General features: G+C 39.4%; 1 protein-coding gene and 1 long non-coding RNA gene across 26 annotated transcripts in view; one reads left to right on the top strand and one right to left on the bottom strand.

Moving 5' to 3' along the window:
* LOC144334643 (uncharacterized) overlaps positions 1–21,048 on the top strand; it is a 190,992-nt gene that overhangs the window by 151,921 nt on the left and 18,023 nt on the right. The gene's annotated exons all lie outside the window — the stretch shown is intronic.
* Positions 1–21,048, bottom strand: part of UNC13B (unc-13 homolog B) — a 235,883-nt gene that overhangs the window by 134,295 nt on the left and 80,540 nt on the right. For all 25 annotated transcript variants that reach the window (XM_077965804.1, XM_077965801.1, XM_077965797.1 and 22 more), the window contains one exon: positions 10,901–10,958. In XM_077965804.1, the coding sequence (XP_077821930.1) occupies positions 10,901–10,958 (58 nt within the window). The remainder of the gene's footprint in view (positions 1–10,900; positions 10,959–21,048) is intronic.

A 21,048-nucleotide genomic window follows, 5' to 3' on the forward strand; every position in this document is an offset into this window, starting at 1 on the left:
TAGTGCTAATATGATAACTCTTGGAGGATAGAGGCTAGTTGCCACAAGAACCAACTTTGTGATTAGAGGGTTAGAACTTTCAGTCCCACGCCACTAACTCCAGGGAGAAAAAAGGAGCTGAAGGTTGAGCTAATTAATCACCAATGATCAATGATTTAACCAATCATACTTACATATGATGTGTCCATAAAAACCCCAGTCAAAGGCGTTCAGAAAGTTTCCACACTGGTGAACAAAAATGCACCCACAAGCAGGGAGAGTAGTGCACCCAAAACTCCACAGGGACAGAAGCTCCTGTGCTCAGACCCTTCCAGACTTCCCCCAGTGTATCTCTTCATCTGGCTATTTGTTTGTATCCTTTAAAATATCCTTTTAATCAATCGGTAATACCAAATTAACTGTTTGCCTGGGTTCTGTGAGCCATTCTAGCAAATTATCGAACGTGAGGAGGGGTTTGTGGGAACTCCAGTTTATAGCCAGTTGGTCAGTAGTTCAGGCAGTAACCTGGGATGTATGACTGGTGCCTAAAGTGGAGGGCAGTCTTGTGGGACTGAGCCCTTAACCTGTAGGGTGTGCACTAACTCCACATCTCTAGTGTCAGAATTAAGTCATGGGACACTCAGTTGATGTCAGCAGAGAATTGCTTGGTATGGAAAACATACTTGGTGTCAGAATTGTGCAAATATAGAGAAACCGTTTTTTCCTTTTAAAAAGGAATGACAGAATTAGAAAAACATCATTTTGCAACCACAGTGTAATAATAAATTTAGGCAATGATCATAATACATCCTAAAACTAATGCATGGAAGTTTGTTTAAATAAAAGCAGTGTACACACAGTCTCAAAGTATCACTGCCACTACAGAGTTACAAAGGAGAAAAATACCTTTGCAACAAAGAGATCCAGAAAACATCATCTGAACTAATAATTAACATCAGCATCACAAATAAAGGGACAAACTGACATCACCTGTGCAGTAACCTGAATCTAATTATGAGGAAATAATCAGACAAATCTAGATTTTAGGAAATTTTTTTGAGATGGAGTCTCGCTCTGTCACCCAGGTTGGAGTGCAGTGGTGCAATCTTGGGCTCACTGCAACCTCCGTCTCACAGGTTCAAGCAATTCTCCTGCCTCAGCCTCCCGAGTAGCTAGGATTACAGGCGCCCGCCACCACACCTGGCTAATTGGCTAATTTTTTGTATTTTTAGTAGAGATAGGGTTTCACTGTGTTAGCCAGGATGGTCTCGATCTCCTGACCTTGTGATCCGACCGCCTCAGCCTCCCAAAGTGCTAGGATTACAGGCATGAGCCACCGCACCGGCCAGGAAATTTTGTTAGGACAATTTAACTAGATCCTTGTCAGCTGTCTTGCACAATGTCTATGTCAATGTGGGATCCAGAAACCTTTGGGAGAGCAACTGTTGGTGGAGAAAGGTTACTCCTTCCCCTCTGCACCTCCTGGGGAGGGGAAAAATGAATATTTCTCTGCTCTGAATCCAAGTGAGGAGGAGCTTCACAATTCACAAAGGTTAGGGATGCCTACAAGAATGGGAGTGGAGCCAGAGAGGTTGGATGTCTGTTTGGACAGGAGACTTGCTGATGTGAAATGTGTACCTATCTAAGCAGCCAAAGAGGACAGAGGAGGCAGGGCTGGGAGACGGAGAAGAGAATGGAACTGCTTGCCTATATCCTTTGTTTCTCAGGGCAAGAATAAGTGAGTTCCCATGGGTCATATGAATTCTGTGGAATGTGGGTGAGTCTGAGTTATCTTGATATTTCCCCATTCAAGAAGCCTCTAACTAACTGGATACCGCAGCAACAAGCTAAGTACATCTTTTGGTAGTAGTCAATAGCAGGACAAAAGAAGTTAATCCAGAGCAATCACTCACATAAGACCCCAGGGAGTCCCCAAAAGTAACATTTGGAGACTTACACATGCACCCCAATGAGAAAGCCAGCACTTACCTACTCCTCAGAGGGGAGGAACAACCAAGCAATATCAGCCAGAGAGGCAACAATCACCAACAAAGAGATCAATGTCTCCTAGGAAAACTAATGTTATCACTCTTAGAACACATCTTCATCCTTCAGTCTCAACGTAAGTCTTGCCCCTGTCCCATGAAGACTGCACTGAATACTGACACAGCATGTGAATAAGACACTGCAGTGTTTCTGCACATGTAACCCAGAACTTAAAGTATAATAATAATTTTGAAAAAGACACTGCAGTGAAGTGACTGCCCATGGCATGGATATGTCTTTGTGAACTGGCATTCATCAACACAGTCCAGGTCTCCTCCAGTCCTTAGTCACTAGGACACACAGAACACTTCTGAGAGAGACATCTCTTATTCCTGCCCAAGTGGTTCCAATAGGACCAGAGGCTCACTTTCCCACTTTTAGAAAGCCCAAGACTCATTTTGGAGCAGGTGCAACTTGGGGCATAGGAATCTCTTTGTGATGGTCCATCTGCCTAAGACACAACACCTAGCCATCCCCTCTTTGACTCCTACTGCTTCACCAGTGCCCTAACACAGAAAGTAGACACAAGGTCCCAATGTATCTACCCTCGTCACTTACTTACTTTCCTCATTCTCCTTGCATTTCTCTCTCCTCCCATTCAAGTCAAAAGAAGCTCTTCTTAGTTAGAAATTGGGAGATTCAGGTGAAACTCTGTTCCCTCTCATAATAGTTGTCCAGAACATTTTGTATATTCTCCTAAAATCTTAGGCTTTGCGAAGTTAAAACCACAAAGATCATTTCTTCTGCTCTCTGCCTTTCCTGTCTTTCAACAAATGGGCACAAGTCAGCCTAAATGCTAGAACTGGTAATAATATGAGGGATAGAAAACAAATGGACATAATAAATCACAATAATTACCCTACAACATTTTAAAATAAATATATCACAGTTAACAAACGAGACAAAAACTTCACAGAATAAAAGTGAGTGCAGAATATTGTTACTGAATGTTAAAAGAGAAAGGTTTGACTTGAGACAAAATATTTGGGAAAAGCAGACAGTCTGCCTCAATACTTTTAAAGAATTCCATCACCTTTAAGAGTATATACAAATAACTGGGTATAGAGTCACACCTTTTTTCAATTTTTTAACTTATTTATTTTTAAATAGAGACGGGGTCTCGCGATGTCGCCCAGGCTGGTTTCAAACTCCTGGCCTCAAGTGATTCTCCTGCCTTGGCCTCCCAAAGTGCTGGAATTACAGGCATGAGCCACCACTTCCAGCCAGAGTAACTCTTGTATCAAAGGGAGAGTTTCTTTAGAGCAGTAGCCCAGTGATTTCTGAAAATACTTTGGAAACATCTTATAAATGGCTGCAGAGGATTGATCCTAACACACTGGGTAGTGGAGGGGCCATCCATGTGAAGGAATCTGAGGACTAGGAAGCAATAGAATCACATGATGCTACAGCTAGAAAAGTCCTAGAGATCATCTAGAACACCGCCTCCATTTATTACTTCAAGAAACTGAAGTTGACAGTGGGATGACTTCCAAAGTCAGAGAGAGACAGCAGCAAACCCAGGTTAAGAACAAGGACTCAACTGGGCTTAGTGGCTCAATGCCTATAATCCCAGCACTTTTGGAGACCAAGGCAGGCAGATCACTTGAGGTCAGGAGTTCAAGACCAGCCTGGCCAACAAAAATACAAAAATGGGCCCGGTGTGGTGACACATGACTGTAGTCCCAGCTACTCAGAGGCTGAGGCAGGAGAATCACTTGAACCAGGGAGACGGAGGTTGCAGTGAGCCAAGATTGCGCCACTGTACTCCAGCCTGGCTGACAGAGTGAGAGAGACTCCATCTCAAAAAAAAAGAAAAAGAATGAACAAGGACTCAATTACTTTTCTTACTAATAACTTTGTTTTTAATTGTAGAGATGGGGGTCTCACTCTGTTGCTTGGACTAGTCTTGAACTTCAGCCTTAAGCCATCCTCCCGCTGCAGCCTCCCGAAATGCTGAAATTACAAGCATGAGCCACTGTGCCTGGTCAAAAATAACTTTCAACTATTAAGAACATTTAAGGCCACAATCCCATATCCTAGAGACAAATTTGGTTAGTATTTTGATAATTATTTTCCTAATAATTTTTCTTATATTATATAGATGCATTTACAGAAGTGTATACATGTGCTCAGGCTGCCATAACAAAATAACATAGGCTGGGGAGCTTAAACAACAGAAATTTATTTTCTCACAGTCTGAGGCTGGAAAGCCCAAGGTCAATATTCCCACAAGGTTTGGTTTCGGTGAACATCTCTTCCTGGCTTGCAGATGGTCACCTTTTTGCTGTGTCCTCACATGGTGGAGAAAGCAAGTTCTCGTGTCTCTTCTTCTTAAATGGGCCCCAGCCCTATTAGATTAGGGCTCCATCCTAATGACTTCATTTAACCTTTATCACCTCCTCCCAAGGCCTATGTCCAAATACAGTCAAATTGGGAATTAGGGCTTCAGCATACGAATTTGGAGGGGACACAATCAAGTTCATAGAATTCTGCCCTAGCCTCCCATAATTCATGTCTTTATCACACGCAAGATACATTCATTCCATCCCAACAGCCCCAAAAGTCTTAACTTGTTCAATTTCCACTTCAAAGTCTAAAGTCCCAAGTCTTACCTAATTATCATCTAAATAAGACTTGAGTGATCTTGAGTAAAGAGTCATCCTAAAGCAAAATGCCTTTCCAGCTATGAACCTGTGAAACCAGACAAGTTATGTGCTTCCAAAATAAATGGTAGGGCAGACATAGGCTAGACATTCCCATCTCAAAAGAGAGAAACAGGGAAGAAAGGAAGGGGTGACAGGTCCTAAGCAAGTTCAAAGCCTACCAAAGTGAATTCCATTAGATCTAAGACTCAAGAATAATTATCTTTGGCTTGATATATCTATCTCCTTGGCTTTTCAGGAGCTGCCTCGCTGTGATAGGCCTGCCCTCTTACATAATGAAGTAAATGACCTTGCCCCCAGGTCCGTGCTGAGGGTGGCAGCCCTGATGACCTCTGTCACTTTGAGGGTAATTCTTTCCTTTCCCTGGAAAACAGCACAGATTCACAGTCAAATAGCTCTATGGTCCAGTCTTCTAGAACCTAAGAAGTCCAGCAGTCTTCCTTCACTCATTTCTCTCCTCTTGCATTTTACCATAAGCAGTAAGGGAGAGCCACATCACATCTTCAAAACATTGCTTAGAAATTTCTCCTGCTAACGGCCGGGCGTGGTGGCTCACGCCTGTAATCCCAGCACTTTGGGAGGCCGAGGTGGGCGGATCACAAGGTCAGGAGATCGAGACCATGGTGAAACCCCGTCTCTACTAAAAATAGAAAAATTAGCCGGGCGCAGGGCCGGGCGCCTGTAGTCCCAGCTACTCGGGAGGCTGAGGCAGGAGAATGGCGTGAACCCGGGAGGCGGAGCTTGCAGTGAGCCGAGATTGCGCCACTGCACTCCAGCCTGGGCGACAGAGCGAGACTCCGTCTCAAAAAAAAAACAAAACAAAACAAAAAAAAAAAAAAAAAAAAAAAGAAATTTCTCCTGCTAGATATGCAATTTAATTGCTCTCAGGTTCTACTTTCTACAAAACACTAGAACACAAGTCAGCCAAGTTCTTTGCCACCTTATAACAAGGATCATCCTTCTTCCAGTTATTTCCTTATTAACTGTTTCTGAGACCTCACAAAAATTGCCCTTAAAATCTACACTCATACCAACATTCTGATCAGGATTAATTATACATTCTCTAAGATGGAAGTTTTCTCTGTAGCTCTCCTCTTTTCTTTCTAAGCCCTCACCAGAATCACCTTTCATGCCCATATTTCTAACAATAACCCCTTTATGGAAATCTCAGTTTTTTCTAGCATGCACCTCAAAACTCTTCCAGCCTCTACCCATCACCCAGTTCCAAAGCTACTTGCGAATTTTTTGGTATTTGTTTCACCAACGATCCATCTCTTAGTACCAAAATCTGCAGCAGTTTTCTTGGACTGCCTTAACAAAATACCTTAGACTGGGTATCTTAAGCAACAGAAATTTATTTCTCACAGTTCTGGAGGCTAGAAAGTCCAAGATCAAGGGGCCAGCTGATTCAATTCCTGGTGAGGGCTTTCTTCCTGGCTTACAGATGGCTACCTTCTTACTGTATCCTCACTTGGTAGGGACAGAGTTCTGCTATCTCTTCTTCTTATGAGGGCACCAGCCCTATCAGATTATGACTTCACTTAACCTTTATCACCTCCTCACAGGCCCTATCTCCAAATATAATAATATTGGGGGTTAAGGCTTCAATATATGAATGGGGGGTAGACACAATTAAGTTCATAGCAATGAGTCTTAAATTGCTTATGTATATATATACATCTATACACACACACTGAGGGTTTTAAGTTGACCCTTAAACAACATAAGCTTGAACTACATGGGTCCTCATATGGATCTTTTTCAATGAGACACAGATAGAAAATGCAGGATGTGAAACCCGCATATACAGTGGGCCAAGTTTTCATATAGGTGGGTTCCTAAGGGCCAAGTGAGGAACTTGATTATGCACAGATTTTGGTACATGCAGGGGTCCTGGAACCAATCCCCCAAGTATACTGAGGGATAACTGTAATACTTTTTTTTTTTTTACCAAGTTTCACGAAAATGTTCCTATTATTCAAAGCATGATTTTTAATAAATGCATAATATTCTACCTTACTGACTACTATTTTTTACTGCTGTTTAACTATTAAGTCATTTTCAAATTTTGCTACTTAAATAATTCTGCAGTGAACATCTATGTACATATATCTTTGTCTGCTGTGATGACTGAGGATAAATTTCCAGAAATTCAGCTGCTGAGTCAAAGTCTATTACTATTCAAAGACTTGGTACATATTGATAAACTGCTTCCCAGAAACCTGTAAGAATGTATACCCCCACCTGAACACAGATTATAATTAGAATAAACTTTTTTTATAAATAAAAAAAGATCTATGTCATAAATGACCAAAAAGGCACAATTTTTTTTTTTTTTTTTTTGGTGAGACAGAGTCTCACTCTGTTACCCAGGCTGGGGTGCAATGGCATGATCACGGCTCACTGCAGCCTCCATCTCCCCAGGCTCAGGTGATCCTCCTGGCTCTGTCTCCCAAGTAGCTGGGACTATAGGTATGCAACACCATGCCTGGCTAATTTTTGTATTTTTTTGTAGATATGAGGTTTTGCCATGTTGCCCAGGTTGGTCTAGAACTCCTGGGCTCAAGTGATCCACCCATCTCCACCTTGCAGAGTCCTAGGATTACAGGAGTGAGTCACAGTGCCTGGCCAGATTTTTTTATTATTATATTAAAGATTTGGCCAGGCGTGGTGGCTCATGTCTGTAATCCTAGCACTTTTGGAGGCTGAGGTGGGCAGATCACTGGAGGTCAGGAGTTCAAGAACAGCCTGGCCAACATAGTGAAACCCTGTCTCTACTAAAAATACAAAAAATCTTAGCTGGGAGTGGTGGCATGGCCTGTAGTCCCAGCTACTTGGGAGGCTGAGGCATGAGAATTGCTTGAACCCGGTAGGCAAAGCTTACAATGAGCCAAGATCATGACACTGCACTCCAGCCTGGATGATGGAGCAAGACTCCTTCTCAAGAAAGGAAAGAAAGAAAAAAGAGAAAAGAGAAAAGTGAAAACAGAAAAGGATAGGAAAAGGAAAGGAGAAGAAAAAAGGAAAAGGAAGGGAAAGGAAAGGAAAGAAGGAAGGAAAGAAAAGAACAAAGAAAAGAAAAGAGGGAAGGAAGAAAAGAAGGTAGGTTAAAGAGGACAATAAATGAAATGTATGGTTATTGATTAGATCATGGCGGGAGAGGGCTATAAAAGTATATCAAAGAGATATCTGCGCTCCTATGTTTGTTGCAGCACTGTTCACAACAGGCAAGATTTGGAAGCAGCCTAAGCTTCCATCAGCAGATGAATGGAAAAGGAAAATGTGGTACATAAACACAATGGAGTACTATTTATCCATAAAAAAGATGAGATCCTGTCATTTGCAACAATATGGATGGAACTGGAGGACATTATGTTGAATGAAATAAGCCAGGCAGAGAAAGACAAACTTCACATGTTCTCACTCATTTGTGGGAGCTAAAAATTAAAACAATTGAATTCGTGGAGACAGAGAATAGAAAGATAATTACCAGAGGCTGGGAAGGGGAGTTAGGGGTGGGAGGAGATTAGGGATGGTTAATGGGTATAAAATATTGTTACCTAGAATGAGTAAGATCTAGTATTTGCTAGCACAATAGGGTGACTATGGTCAACAATAATTTATTACACATTTTTAAATAACTAAAAGAGTATAACCGGAATATTTGTAACACAAAGAAATGATAAATGCTTGAGGTGATGGATACCCCATTTACCTCAATGTCATTATTACACATTGTATGCCTGTATCAAAATACTCATGTATTCCATAAATACCTACTAGGTATCCATAAAAATTAAAAATTAAATAAATTTTTTTAAAATACAAAAAAAGCTTTCAAAATATTTTGGGGGACAATTAGGGAGTTCTTAATATAGACTGTACTATAGACAATATTACTGTATCAGTCTTAAATTTCTTGATTGCGATCATGGTATTTCAGTTATGTTGACTTTCCTAGCTCTTAGCAGAAACATACTGATGTGTTATAGCGTGTGCAGCTTATATTCAAATGATTCATAAAATACTTGTATTTTTGTGTATGTATGTATGGAGACAGAGACAGAGCAACATGAGAGAAAAATAAGAGGGGGATGAAGGAAAGAGCAAATCTGGTAAAATGCTTGTCACTGAACCTAGTAAAGGGTAATGAGTGCTCTTGGTACTGTTCTTTCAACTTTTCTATAGGTTTTATTTCTCAAAATAAAAATATATGAGGAAGCAGGCAAAAGACAAGAATGGCTTATTCATAGAAAAATAATATAGCCTGTAAACATATGAAAAATATATGGGAATAAAGTTGCTTGATTATTTAAGGTTTTTTATTTCCTCCTGCCCTCTTGGCATTTGTGCTTTAATCACTTCAATTGCATTTCATCAACGAGACCTGGAAGGAGTAGGAAGTGAAATCTCAATCATTACATTTTGCTTCTCATTAGCAGTCCTGGAAAAAGGTTTAAAAGATTAAATCAATCAAAATGAACTCATTACAATGAGTTTTGAAAAGGACCTGTAAACCTGAAAACCTGGTTTTCAATTCAGATTCTTCTGACCTTTTGGCCCTAAATAGCAAAAAACAAAAGTTAGTAATAAATCATATGAAAAATAGGTTTTCTTTAAATAAAGAAAAAAAAATGTTCACCTCTACCATTGGCCTTTACTTTTATCAGGAAAGTGGGCCTATAGAATGTACCAAATTGAAGGCAACCAACGGATTCACAAACCATGGACAGAGGTTTTCCTTTTCAGAAACAATATGAAGGAAGCAATATAACACAGTGGTTCACACAGAGGTAGGGGCTACTAAGTCAGGTTTTCTGTGTTTGAATATTTACTTCACCAGTTACTAGCTATGTGATTTGTGGCGAATTAATCTATTTATGCTTCAGTTTCCTGATCTCAAAAATGGGAACAACAGTAAAATCTGTCTTAGGGGTGTTGTGAAGTTTAAAAAAGTTAGAATACTTAAGGTCTCAGAATGGCATCTGGCATACTGTAAGACCTCAATAGTGTTAGCTGCTATGATTTGTTTGTTTTGAAACACGGTCTTGCTCTGTTGCCCAGGCTGCAGTGCAGTGGCACAATCATGGCTCACCACAGCCTCGATTTCCCAGGCTCAAGTCATCCTCCCACTTCAGCCTCCCAAGTATCTGGGACTACAGGCACATGCCACCACACCTGGTTAATTTTTTTTTTTTTTTTCCTGTAGAAATGAGATCTCAGTATGATGCCAAGGCTGGTCTCAAACTCCTGGGCTCAAGCAATCCTCCTGCCTCAGCCTCCCAAAGTGCTGGGAACCATGCCTAGCCTACAGTTCTTATTATTGCTAATATTACAACAACAAATGATACAATCATTACCATCATCTTCAACTTATAGTTGATGGAGTTTGGCATGAGATTCAGAAAAAACAGAGTAACATAAAAGTATCACAATCCCCCCCCTACACACACACACACACACACATATACACATACACACATGTACACACATCACAGGTTGGAAAAGTGAAATAGATCAGACTCTAAGTCAGTCCTTTAGTGTCCCAAGCTGTTTTGAGGGAAACTGAGGAGAAGGTAACAATATACCAAAAATGTATGGCGCATTTCAAGACGTAATCTGTGTGATCTTAACAAATCAATCTCAGGAGAAATAAGTCAATCATTTATCAAATTTTATTGAGGTATACTACGCATCAGGTGTTGAGTCAAATGCAAAGAACAGAAAATGGAACAATGTCTGTGTCTTTTAAAACTTTGTGTTCATGTCAAAGAAATATATATATGTCATATGATGGATGTGCACACGGAACAATGGAAGCACACAGGAGAGACCTAAGTTAGACTTGGGGGAAGCAGAAAACAGCACAAAGATTACCCAGAGTGATGATATTTAAGCTGAGCCTTAAAGAATAATAACAGGTAAACAGGGATAGAGGGGGTCAAATCATTCCTTCAGGGGTAGAAGCTAGCAAATGTAGAAAAAAAGATGAACCCTATTCCCCTGCCTATAGCCATACAAAACCAAAAAACTTCTGCCTAAAGCTAAAAGACAGACAGCCATCAGAGGAAGGCACCTGAACAGATGTGCTTCAGGAATATCTTCTGCTTACACACATGACATCCCCACCCTCCCCAGCTCAGAATAACCCATATTTGGAGAAGCAACAGAAGGCTACAATTAAGAGATTTGTAGACAAGTTTCTCACTTACAACACTGGGCGGCAGCAGTGGGCAATGGCTTCCTCCGGCTTTCTTCTTGACTAGAATACTAGAAGCAGAAAGGAGAAAATAAATAAATAAATACAATCAGAAGCCCAAGTAAGAGAGGGAAAAAATCACAGCTACCTATAAAAAAGTTTAGTGTTTGGAGACAAAATTTTTATTGAACAGAAACAGAACATCCTGCTCCTATTTTCTCTGTGTGATTCTGACATATAGGCCAGACTATTGGTTATGGCCCTGGCCAAGTGAGACAGGCTAAATACAGCAGGATAATGAACTGTCCTGACCAAGGGCACCTGGGCACCCACTCAGCTCTGCCAGGCAGCTGTAGAAGGTTTGGCCTTAGAATCCTTAGAATATTTCACAGTCCTCTGAGTTTTCCTGGAGCTAATGTATAGGAGATTTCCCTATTCAGGTGATGCAAGTGACAACCTATCTGGGGTTGTTTTCTCATTTTTAAATAATAGTGCTTCTTTGCTCATAAGGTCACATGGGAAGCAAGTGGAACTGCTTACCTAAGCATGTGGTGCAGTATCTGGTATCTACAAGAGTTCCTCTCCCACTAGCACTGTAACCTCTGCCATCCCACTCACCATGACCACCACAAAAACAAGTACATGGTACTGAAGACATAAGAAAATGTTCCATAAAAGGAAAATAATTATGTCCAAATCTTGAGGATGGGCCCGATTTAGAAGGCAAAACAGAAAGAGAAAGGCACAAACAAATCAACAGAGTCTGGAAGACAGTGAGGATAGTCTGGTTCAGAGTCCATTGGAGAATTAGAAAAATATATCTTCGGCCGGGCACAGTGGCTCATGCCTGTAATACTAGCACTTTGGGAGGCCAAGGCAGGTGGATCACCTGAGGTCAGGAGTTCGAGACCAGCCTGACCAACATGGAGAAACCCCGTGTCTACTAAAAATACGAAATTAGCCAGGTGTGGTGGCACATGCCTGTAATCCCAGCTACTAGGGAGGCTGAGGCAGAAGAATCGCTTGAACCTGGGAGGCGGAGGTTGCCGTGAGCCGAGATCATGCCATTGCACTCCAGCCTGGGCAACAAGAGCGAGACGCTGTCCCAGAAAAAAAAGAAGAAAAGAAAAATGTATCTTGGCCAGCAACTTGCAAACATGAGATTTGGAGTTCTCATCCTGACCTGGTCACTTATTCATAAGCTATGAGATCCAAGGCAAGTCAGAGCTTCTCTAAAACTATCAATGAACGAGTTACTTATTAACTCAACAAATATTGATTGAGTATCCACTATGTGCAAAGCCTTGTTCTAGGCACTGGGAAAACAGAATTTGTAAATCATGGTAAGAATTCGAACTTTTCTAGTGTGCTGAGAAGCCCTTTTGGGTTTTAAGCATGAGAGGATTATGATTTGATTATACTTTTAAAAGATCTGGCTGCTGTATGAGATGAACTGTAGGGAACACGAGGGGAAATAGAGTAATTATTGCAACAATCCGGACAAAAGTTAATGGTGTTGTACAAAACATTATGAGTATCAGTAGTTAAGAGCATTTCAAATGGTTGGGATCCAAAATACAAAATACTTTTTGTATATAAATATACTTTATAAGCAATAAAGTATGGTACAAATGTCAGAGGTAGATAGTTATTACTAATTTCCACGGAGAATAAGAAAAGTCAAGCACAGTGTAAACAATATGATAGCACTAGCAAAACTGCGAATCACAAAAATGTTCAAAACATCTTTTTTTAGACAGATTCTCGCTCTTTCACCCAGGCTGGAGCGCTGTGGAGTTATTTTGGCTCACTGCAACCTTTAAAGCATACTTTAAAACTTATAAAGCAGTCCCCTTTGATTTGCCATTGATTTTGGTAGATACTCTTTATCAGATTAAGGAAATTCTATTTTCTTTTTTATTCTCTAAATATTTTTGTCATGAAAAAGTATGGGGTTTTATCAAATCTTTTTCTGCATCTATTAGATCACATAGTTTTTCTCCTTTGATCTGTTTAATATGGTGAATTACATGAGTAGATTTTCAGATATTGAACTGGCCTAGCATTTAATATTCACCTGGACAGGATATATGTACATTTATATGCTAACATACATACGTATGCACACATATACATACATATTCACATATGAATATTACACACACTTATATGACAGATTTGGCCTCGTAATCTATTAATTAGGATTTTTGTCTCTATATTCATAACTGAAATTGGCCTATAATTTTCCTTTCTTCTACTATCCTTGTCTGTTTTTTGTAGACAGATTTTGTAGCTTTTTTCTTAGCCATCTTAACATTATTAATTATACTCTAGTTGGACTTAAGCTTTCTGTTTTGGGCCTGGAACAGATTCATTAAATATAGCTTCTGAAAATGTCTACTCTGATCTCTTAGGTCTGAATTCTTCTTAATACTTAAAATTTTGGGGGATTCCTCATGGTTATGTCTATGTACTGTTTATAAAAATCATAATTATTTGTAGTGGTTATTATTTATAACCAAGTTCTTTTGTTACTTTGGAGTGGATGTTTGACCTTCAAGATGTTTTGAACTTGGCTGGGCACAGTGGTTCACACCTGCAATCCCAGCACTTTGGGAGGCCGAAGCAGGTGGATCACCTGAGGTCAGGAGTTTGGACAAGGCTCTCCACTCTTACAATGTTAAAAATTATACTAGATGTCTTAGTCATTGAATGTTTTAAATAAAAGGTCATGAGAAACAAGAAAAGTCTGAGAAAATACCACAACCAAGAGAAGCCTAAGGAGACATGACAACTAAGTGTAATGCAATATCCTGGATGAGATCCAATAACAAAAACAAAAAAGACACTAGGTAAAAACTAAGGAAATCTGAATAAACTATGGAATTTTAGCTATTTTTTAGCTAACAATAAAACAAATAAAAAATACTCTTTAGCTAATAATAATGTATCAATATTAGTTCATTAACTGTAACAAATGTATCATACTAATGAAACTGCCTTTGCAAAAATCATAACTAAGGAAAGTATGACAGAGAAAGAAATCAGACCTAACCAGTTCCATCTTGCTTCTAATCTTTAAGCTGTCCTTGTTCATTCCTGGGCATAGGCTGAACTAACTTAATAATAGCCCTTTTCCAAAAAGAACCCCTTCTTGCCTGGGGACCACTCTGCCTTTGCAGGACTAACAAATTAGCTACAAGATTAGAAATCACTTTAGGGGTCATGCAGCCTCTGGCTCCAAGAGTGTCCAAGAGTCTGAACCTCACCAAATTGCTCCTGGGAATAACATCACTATTATAAAACCTAAGATCAGTGCTTGGGATATCTTGCATACCCTGCACTAGATGGATCAGCTGACACTACCCGTCTGGCCCAACCAGTTCTGCCATCCCACCCAGGAACAGAAGACAGCAAGAAAAACTCACTTCTACCTGCTATCATTCCATCTCCAACCTAACCAATCAGCATTCCCCACTTCCCAAACCCCTACCTGCCAAATTATCTTTAAAAATTCTGATGCCCGAATGCCCCAGGAGACTGATTTGAGTAATAATAAAACTGCAGTCTCCTGCACAGCTGGCTCTGGGTGAATTACTCTTTCTCCACTGCACCTCCCCTGTCTTCATAAATCACTTCTGTCTAGGCAGCACATAAGGTGAACCCGTTGGGCAGTTACACTAATGTAAGATGTTAATAATAAGGGAAATTATAAGATGGGGTGGGGGAGGGGATGAATATCTGCTCAACATTTCTGTAAATCTAAAACGTCTAAAAAATGAAGTCTGTTAATAAAAATATATGTATAAACAGGCCTGGCACAATGGCTCATACCTGTAATCCCAGCACTTTGGGAGGTCAAGGTGGGCAGATCACCTGAGGTCAGAAGTTCAAGACCAGCCTGGTCAACATGGTGAAACCCCATCTCTATTGAAAATACAAAAATTAGCCAGGCATGGTAGCACATGCCTGTAACCTCAGCTACTTGGGAGGCTGAGGCAGGAGAATCGCTTGAGCCCAGGAAGTGGAGACTGCAGTGAGCCAAGATCGTGCCACTGCACTCCAGCCTGGGTGAAAGAGTAAGAATCTGTCTAAGAAAAAAATATATATTTTATATATATTTATATAAAATGTATAAACAATTCAAACACGTAGAAACAAAGCGTAAGGACTGCAAGGAGAATAAAAACTGTAATTTAAAGATGTAAAACCTAGTTACATAGAAAATCTAAGGGAATCTCTAAACTATTAGAACTATTAGGGGTTGATGAGTAAGATCAATACTTTAAAAAGATGAGTAGCAAAGCATTTACTTATAATAGTAATGTGATAACCAACTAGATAGTGTAATTTTTAGAATGTACCATTTGCAACAATTAGGAAAAAAAAAATCTAACAAAAGTAGTATAACACTTACGTGGAGAAAAAATATCTTCCCCCCTGCTATAGTCTGAAAATTTGTATCCCACCACCCCTGTCCCCACCAAAAATTCACCTGTGTGATGATACTAGGAGGTAGGGCCTTTGGGAGATGATTAGGTCATGAGGGTGGAGCCTTCATGAATGGCATAAGCACCCTTATAAAAGAGGCTCCAGAGAGCATGCTTCCATCACATGAGAATACAGCAAGGTGCTGTCTATGAACCAGGAAATGGGCCCTCACCGGACAATGAATGTGCCAGTGCCTTGATCTTGGACTTCCCAGTCTCCAGAACTATAAGAAATAAGTCTCTGTTGTTTATAACCTATCCAGTTTGCATTTTTATAGCAATCCAAATAGACTAAGACATCCCCTATAGCACTTCTCAGCTTCTAACACTCAACTATATTTATTATATTTCTTGCTTACTGTCTGATTCTGCCTATGTGATCCATGAGGGCAGGGATCTTCAACCTCTGATGTATATTAAACACAGAATAGTGCACGGTACATGGTGCTTAATAATTGGTTTGGTGAATGAATAAATCTCACCAATAAACAGGGAAATACAAATTAAAACAATTTCTATACTCATTAGATTAACAAAAATTTACAATATGATAACACCAAGTATCAGTAAGGAAACAGTGAAACAGGAAAAGGGCAAATGTAAATTGTACAATCACTTTAGAGAGCAATTTAGTAATATCTAGTAAGGTTGAACACAGCTTATCCTACAACCAAGCAACTATCATTCCAGGTACACACCCAGAGACTCTCTCAGATATAAGCATAGAGAAACAGGTTCAGAAACGTTCACTGCAGCATGCATTTATAACAGTGAAAACCTAATTGCCCATAAGTAGCAAAAGTAATACAATGTGGTACCATCCAATTCTGTAAAGTGGTAGATGCCCAAGTCAGTCTTGATTAGCGCCTCTAGGCCCACCAGGTGTATGGGAAATGTCATACACTGTAGAATAAAAAAGTTAGACTCTATATTGTATTTTAAAAATGATTTTGCAGCAAGTGTGATGAAATCTTAATAATTATTGAATCTTAGGGATGGGTATACACATGGGTTTCCTTTTATTTTTCCTATATTTGTATGTATACTTAAATGTTTTTCATGATAAAAATAGAAAAAGAGAAGAGACAGAAGCCAACTTGAAGAAACTCCCATTGACCAAAGATGAGATCATTTTAGTATCAAAAACAATGTCCAGCCTGGGCAACATAGTAAGACCCCATCTCCACAAAAAATTTAAAAACTAGCTAGGTGTTTTTAAACCTGAGTCTCCTGTAGTCTCTGCTACTTGGGAGGCTGAACCGGGAGGATCACTTGAACCTAGAAATTTGAGGATGTAGTTAGCTATGATTGTGCCACTGCACTCCAGCCTGGACAACAGAGCAAGACCCTGTCTCCAAAAAAGAATGATTGCAATGGGTCGAAATACATGATCGAATATACCCAAATTTATAAATACATAGTAATATTCCATTTAAAAAAGAAAACAACTTACTGGTCACCTTGAGAAGTTGCTGAGGCAAAAGTTCATTATTCTAAAAATAGATAAGAGAATGTTTTTCTTATAAAGACTGTATTTCAGTGAACCAAATAGCTAGCTGGTAAGAGAAAATATTTTTTTATAGACAAATCATAGCTAATAAATGCTGAAGGGATAATATAATTAGACTATCAGGCCAGTCACAGTGGCTTCTGCCTGAAATCTCAGCACTTTGGGAGGCCGAGGTGGGCAGACCTTTAGAGGCAGGAGTTCGAGACCAGCCTGGGCAACAAGGTGAAACCCTGTCACCACTAAAAAATACAAAAATTAGCCGGGCATGGTGGTGCATGCCTGTAATCTCAGCTACTCAGGAGGCTGAGAAACTCAGGAGGCGGAGGCTGCAGCGCCACTCCAGCCTGGGCGACAGAGTAAGGCTGTCTCAAAAAAATAAAAAGAAAAGAAAGAAAGAAAACCATCATTTTTCAGACTCTAACATAATCATCATCATTTGCAGCTAAAACCACTAGCTAAGAGACTGATGGAAAAATATCATAATGAATGAAATGGGCTGACGATACTTGAATCCACTGTTGAATTTTAACATCACGCCTATCAAAAGTGAACTACAACTTAGTCTTCAAACTAATAGATGCACTTTTCAGTTTAAAGGAAGTAAGAGAGATAAAGGAACACGGTAAATAAAACCTGGGGACACAATCAGCAAAATCCACAATGTGCAGAATTCTACAAAACAGATGAGGGTAAGTGAATGATTTTACAACTAAAATGATTTAAAGAGCTGAGCTTGGTGTCTCATGCTTGTAAACCCAGCACTTTGGGAGGCTGAGGTGGGCAGATTGCTTGAGCCCAGAAGTTTGAGATCAGCCTGGGCAAATGATGAAACACCATCTCTACAAAAAAATACAAAAATAAAATAAAGTAAAATGACTGAAGAGACATGATAGCCAAATGGGCACACCTTATCTGGCTCTTGAAATGAAAAAATCAACTATGAAAAAACATCTTCTAGATAATAAAGGAAATTGAAAAAACTAGGTATTGGATGACACTAAGAAATTGTTAAGTTCAACATGATAATGGCATTGTGGTTTTTTTAAAAAAGCATTACCTGTTAGAGATCTATACTGATATATTTATGGGTGAGACAAGATAATACCTAGGCTTGTTTTTTGTTTTTGATACGGAATCTTGCTCTATCACTCAGACTGGAGTGCAGTGATGTGATCTTGGCTCACTGTAGCCTCTGCCTCCCGGGTTCAAGCGATTCTCCTGCCTCAGCCTCCTAAGTAGGTGGGATTACAGGTGCCCGCCACCACGCCCAGCTAATTTTTGTATTTTTAGTAGAGATGGGTTTTCACCATGTTGGTCAGGCTGGTCTTGAACTCCTGACCTCAAGTGATCTGCCCACCTTGGCCTCCCAAAGTGCTGGGATTACTGGCATGAGCCACCACACCTGGCCAGATTGGTTTTAAAATACTCCAGCAAAAAAAGGGAAGAGTATATTTTTTCATGTTTCAAAATTTCCATAATAAAAAAGTTTTTAAATGGAAAAGCAACCAAAATGAGATAACACTTCATACATGCTAAGAATGGAAGAATGGATATAATAAAAAAGATAATAACAAGTGTTGACATGGATATGAAGAAATTGAAACCTTTATACACTGCTGGTAAGAGTATAAAATGTCACAGCCACTTTGGAAAATAGTCTGGCAGTCTATCAGTTAAATACAGAGTTACCATGTGATCTAGCAATTCTGCTCCCAGGTCATACCCAAGAGAAGTGAAAAGATATGTCCACACAGAATTTTGTATGTAAATGTTCAAAGTAGCATTATCCATAACAGCTAACAAGTAGAAACAACCCAACTGTCCATCAACTAATGAATGAATTTAAAATATACTACATCCATATGATGGAATGTTATTTGGCAATAAAAAGGAATTTATTTACATGCTAAAACATGAATGAAACCTTGAAAACATTATGCTAAGTGAAAGAAAACAAACGACCACATGTTACATAATTTCATTTATCAGAAATGTGCAGAATAGGTCCATAGAGACAGAAGGCTGATTAGTGGGTAGATAGGGCTGAGGAGGATAGGGAAGAATGGAGACTGATGGCTAAAGGCACAGGGTTTCTTTATGGGGCAATGAAAATATTCAAAATTGTGGTGATATCCATGGGCACAACTATGAAGCTAGTAAAAGCCACTGAATTGTAAGCTTTAAATGAGTGAACTGTATGGTATATACAAATTATATTTCAATGAAGCTGCTAAAAAGATAAACAGCATAGTGGAAGAAGGATGAAAGATAAAAACTTAGTGCCATACACTAGAATAAAAACAGAAGGCAAAAATCTGATTTGGAGTTGTGGTGACATCCATAGGGCACAACTATGAAGATACTAAAAGCCACTGTATTGTAAGTTTTATATGAGTGAACTGTACAGTATATACAAATTATATTTCAATAAAACTGCTAAAAAGATAAACTGCACAGTGGAAGAGAGGATGAAAGATGAAAACTTAGTGAATGTCACACCCTACAATAAAAACAGAAAGCAAAAATCTGATACGCAGTTAGGAACCACAGACCAAGAACTATTAATAGAACTTATAAAATTCCACAATTTTTGTATAAGTTATATTTGGTTTTTAAATTGTTTTAGTCCCTTCTTCTGATTCTGCATAATGACACACAGTAAAGCCTATAAAACAAAAAAAGTACAACATGCTTCTTTATCAGGAAAACAAGGATGATGGCAGTCTGAAAGGTACCACTCCACAGCCAGGCTTCAGATGAACAAAAACACAAAGTAATGTAGATGCAAAAAAAGCAGAAATGCTCAGAGTTACTAAGTGGAGAAGGAGGACTGGAGCTTTCAACAACAAAGAAAAGTTGGGATGCTGGTGTGGGCATGAGAAGAGTTATACAGTTTAATAACAGAAAGCCTACCAAGAATAAAAGAGGTAAGGGAAAACCCTGAAAAGAGTAGATGTTGCTTGTCCCAAATGCCATTTCTTCATCTTTCATTTAACTCACTGTGGGTTGAACTATGTCCTAAAAGATATGTTAGACTTCTAACCCTAAGTATCTGTGAATATGACCTTATTTTGAAACAAAGTCTCTGCAGACATAATCAAATTAATTCAATGACTAGCGTCCTTATAAGAAAAATGGAAATTTAGACACAGACACACAGAGACAGGAGAATGCATTGTGAAGACACAGACAGACACACAGGGAGGCACGTGACAACGAAGGCAGAGATCAGAATGATATATCTACAAGCTAAGGAACAGCAAGGACTGCCAGCAGCCATCAGAGGTAGAAGGGTATAGGATGCTTCCTCCTTCAGAGCCTCCAGAATGGAGCTGAACTGATCTTGCTGACGGCCTAATTTCAGACTTCCAGTCTCCAGAACTGTGTGAAAACAAATTTTGGTTGTTGAAAGTCACCTAGTTTATAGAACTTTGTTATGGCAGCTGTAGGAAACAAATACAGTCATCAAACCACTGCATTTCCCTTTATGTACTAGTCTATGGATGTGTACTCGTCATCAATCACCAAATCCAATAGCTCTATTTCATAATTCACTTGTTTTAACATGGGATACTGTCAAGAATTTCTGCCTTGGATCTGTTTTTTCCTTTGTTCCATGAATCTTTCCTGGTTATGTTATTCTCGCTCTTTAAGGTTGCCCTTTCTCAGTCTCTTTTGTTTCTCAGAATTCTATGTTTAAGGTTTCCCAAGACTTTGTTCTTGAATATTGTCTCCATATGCTCTACCTGAGGAAGTTTTTCCATTCCTATGACTTCAATTGTTTCTCATATATTAATGAAGCTCTATGCCTACAGCTCCCTACCCCATTCAAACCTCAGCTTCCGATTATCTCATGAAATTGTTTATCAAAAATTTCTGCTGAAATATCCTCTGGCACTCAAAGTATATCTTACAATCAGACCCATTTTTTAGTAGCCCACGTGTCCAAAATAAACAAATTTATCATCTTTTCTCTCCCTCAGCAAGAACAAAAACATTCTCCAATCCTGATGCCCCAGGTTGAGCTGAATGTGTTCTCTTATACACACCAGCCTCATCTCTGGAGGTAAGTTAGGACTGGCAAGACCAAACAATGCAACAGTCTAAACATCCTCAAAAACAGGACACAAATAAGAATAATATCCAAAAATCTGGGAGACA

The sequence above is a fragment of the Macaca mulatta genome, chromosome 15 (assembly GCF_049350105.2).
Source record: "Macaca mulatta isolate MMU2019108-1 chromosome 15, T2T-MMU8v2.0, whole genome shotgun sequence".
NCBI classification, from domain to species: Eukaryota; Metazoa; Chordata; class Mammalia; order Primates; family Cercopithecidae; genus Macaca; species Macaca mulatta.